The sequence below is a fragment of the Frankliniella occidentalis genome, unplaced genomic scaffold (assembly GCF_000697945.3).
Source record: "Frankliniella occidentalis isolate FOCC.00 unplaced genomic scaffold, Focc_3.1 Scaffold19, whole genome shotgun sequence".
In the NCBI taxonomy this organism is placed as follows: domain Eukaryota; kingdom Metazoa; phylum Arthropoda; class Insecta; order Thysanoptera; family Thripidae; genus Frankliniella; species Frankliniella occidentalis.
The window spans coordinates 379,418-381,382 of NW_026267149.1; the positions used below are offsets into that span (position 1 = coordinate 379,418).

Here is a 1,965-nt window from a genome sequence, read left to right on the forward strand (position 1 = left end):
TCCTGGTCCTGGTCCTGGTCCTGGTCCTGGTCCTGGTCCTGGTAATGGTTCGTCCTGGTCCTGGTCCTGGTCCTGTCCTGGTCCTGGTCCTGGTCCTGGTCCTGTTCCTGGTCCTGGTCCTGGTCCTGGTCCTGGTCCTGGTCCTGGTCCTGGTCCTGGTCCTGGTCCTGGTCCTGGTGCTGGTCCTGGTCCTGATCCTGGTCCTGGTCCTGGTCCTGGTCCTGGTCCTGGTCCTGGTCCTGGTCCTGGTCCTGGTCCTGTTCCTGGTCCTGGTCCTGGTCCTGGTCCTGGTCCTGGTCCTGGTCCTGCTCCTGCTCCCCTGATCTTGGCCCGACCCGCAGCCTCCCCCAGCGCGTTCCGTCCAGCCGCGTCCAGCCTCTCCCGCTGATGGGGGAGAAGCCCTGGCCGTGCAGACTAAACCCCTCTCGGGGCTTCGCGAGGGTGTCCCGTCCCGCTTGGCGGTCGGGTCCAGGGTCCGGGCCTACGCCGCGCGACCCGCCGCGACCCGGCTGCACGGCCTGACAGCTGACGGACGATTCATTTAAGAGTGTATAGTGGATTTTATTTCCCCTCCGTGTCCAGTTCCATTTCTTCATGCCACCGTGGTTCCAGCTGGGATTGTGTGCCAGTGCCAGGTGGGCGGTCCACGCCTGACACCTGCTGGCACTTCCTGCAGTTGCTACACCAGGTGGCAGGATTCGCCCACCGCGCTCCCGTTGTTCTGCTGTACCGCATAGCCTACCATATAGCCGCTCGGGTCTGAAGGCGCCATGATAACGACAGAAACGGCTGGCGAACGCACCCCCTCACGCACCTGCGCGTGGTGCGTCATGAAACCTCGTACCGGAAACTGTACGCTGCATGTGTGTAGTTATTGGACGCTGCCATCAGGCAAATAGTTTAATAATGTGATAAAAACGCATTTGGCCAGTGAACTCGCACGCGGCGCGGCGCCCTTGCAGGGCGTTGGAGTGGTAGGTAACGGAAAAGTAATTCCGTTGCACCCCTGCGTTCAGCACAGTTTATTACAACTTACACTTCAGTGTAACTAAAGGCGCACAGCGCACATCCCAGAAAATGTCGAAAATGTGTAGTTTGTTAACACTACACCGTACGAAGCCCTTTTCTTGAAGAGATTTTTCATTTTCATCAGAGAGCGCTAGGAACTTAAGGGTATAGTGGGACAGTTTTTTGGGGTCAATGTGGACCCTGAAGGACAAGTGTGAAGGCGCTTATGGTTTGCCCTACAGTGAAGTGTTGAAGACCCCCCTACCCGAAAATGATTTTGTTTGCGATATCTGACAGGTTTGTCCTTATTTGTTTTGTCGTTTGCAACGCGGAGGGTCGCATGAAAATTGCGTATACTTTTTAGGCGTCTTTATCGGCGGCTCACCTGATACTCCTCTAAAACGGGGACCTGAGTTAATTTCCAATTTTGTACACTCCTGCGTGGGCGACTGGCGACTGGCGAGCGTCGAGCGTCGCGGGTGGCAACTCTGCCCCACGACTAGACACCCTCTGGACGCCTCGACCGGCGCTGCCCCGGCCGCCCGCTCTCTCCACACGAGCACCACCCCGACTCCCGGATCCTAATCTCAAATAAGACTCACCGGCAATTTTTCACGGCCATCCCTTCCCGCCTGCCTCCCGTTCAGCGATGTCGGCCGCCGAATGTTTCCTTCCCCTGTGCTGTGCTGTGTGGTTCCACCCCCTTTTGCCCTCACCCTTGCGCAGATAGTGCGCGGAACAATTGGTCAGATTTCCATGGCCGTTTCTTGCGCCTGCCTGATTTCCGACGGTGTACCGGTGCTCCAGCAAACCCGCCTGCTCATTTGGTTGAGCCCCCGTCGCCAAGATGGCCTCCTCGCGGCCCCGGCGGCCCCACGGCGCCGGCGGGTCGCCCGAGTGGCAGAGTGGCACCCGACATAAATAACTTGCCAAAATAATCCGGTATCGTCGGACCGA

At 58.5% G+C, this 1,965-nt stretch overlaps 1 protein-coding gene across 1 annotated transcript in view; it reads left to right on the top strand.

Moving 5' to 3' along the window:
- The first annotated feature begins 1,200 nt into the window (after positions 1 to 1,200).
- Positions 1,201 to 1,965, top strand: part of LOC113207763 (transcriptional regulator ERG homolog) — a 4,510-nt gene continuing 3,745 nt past the window's right edge. Inside the window, exon 1 of the mRNA XM_052264513.1 lies at positions 1,201 to 1,237. Coding sequence (XP_052120473.1) covers positions 1,201 to 1,237 — 37 coding nt within the window. The remainder of the gene's footprint in view (positions 1,238 to 1,965) is intronic.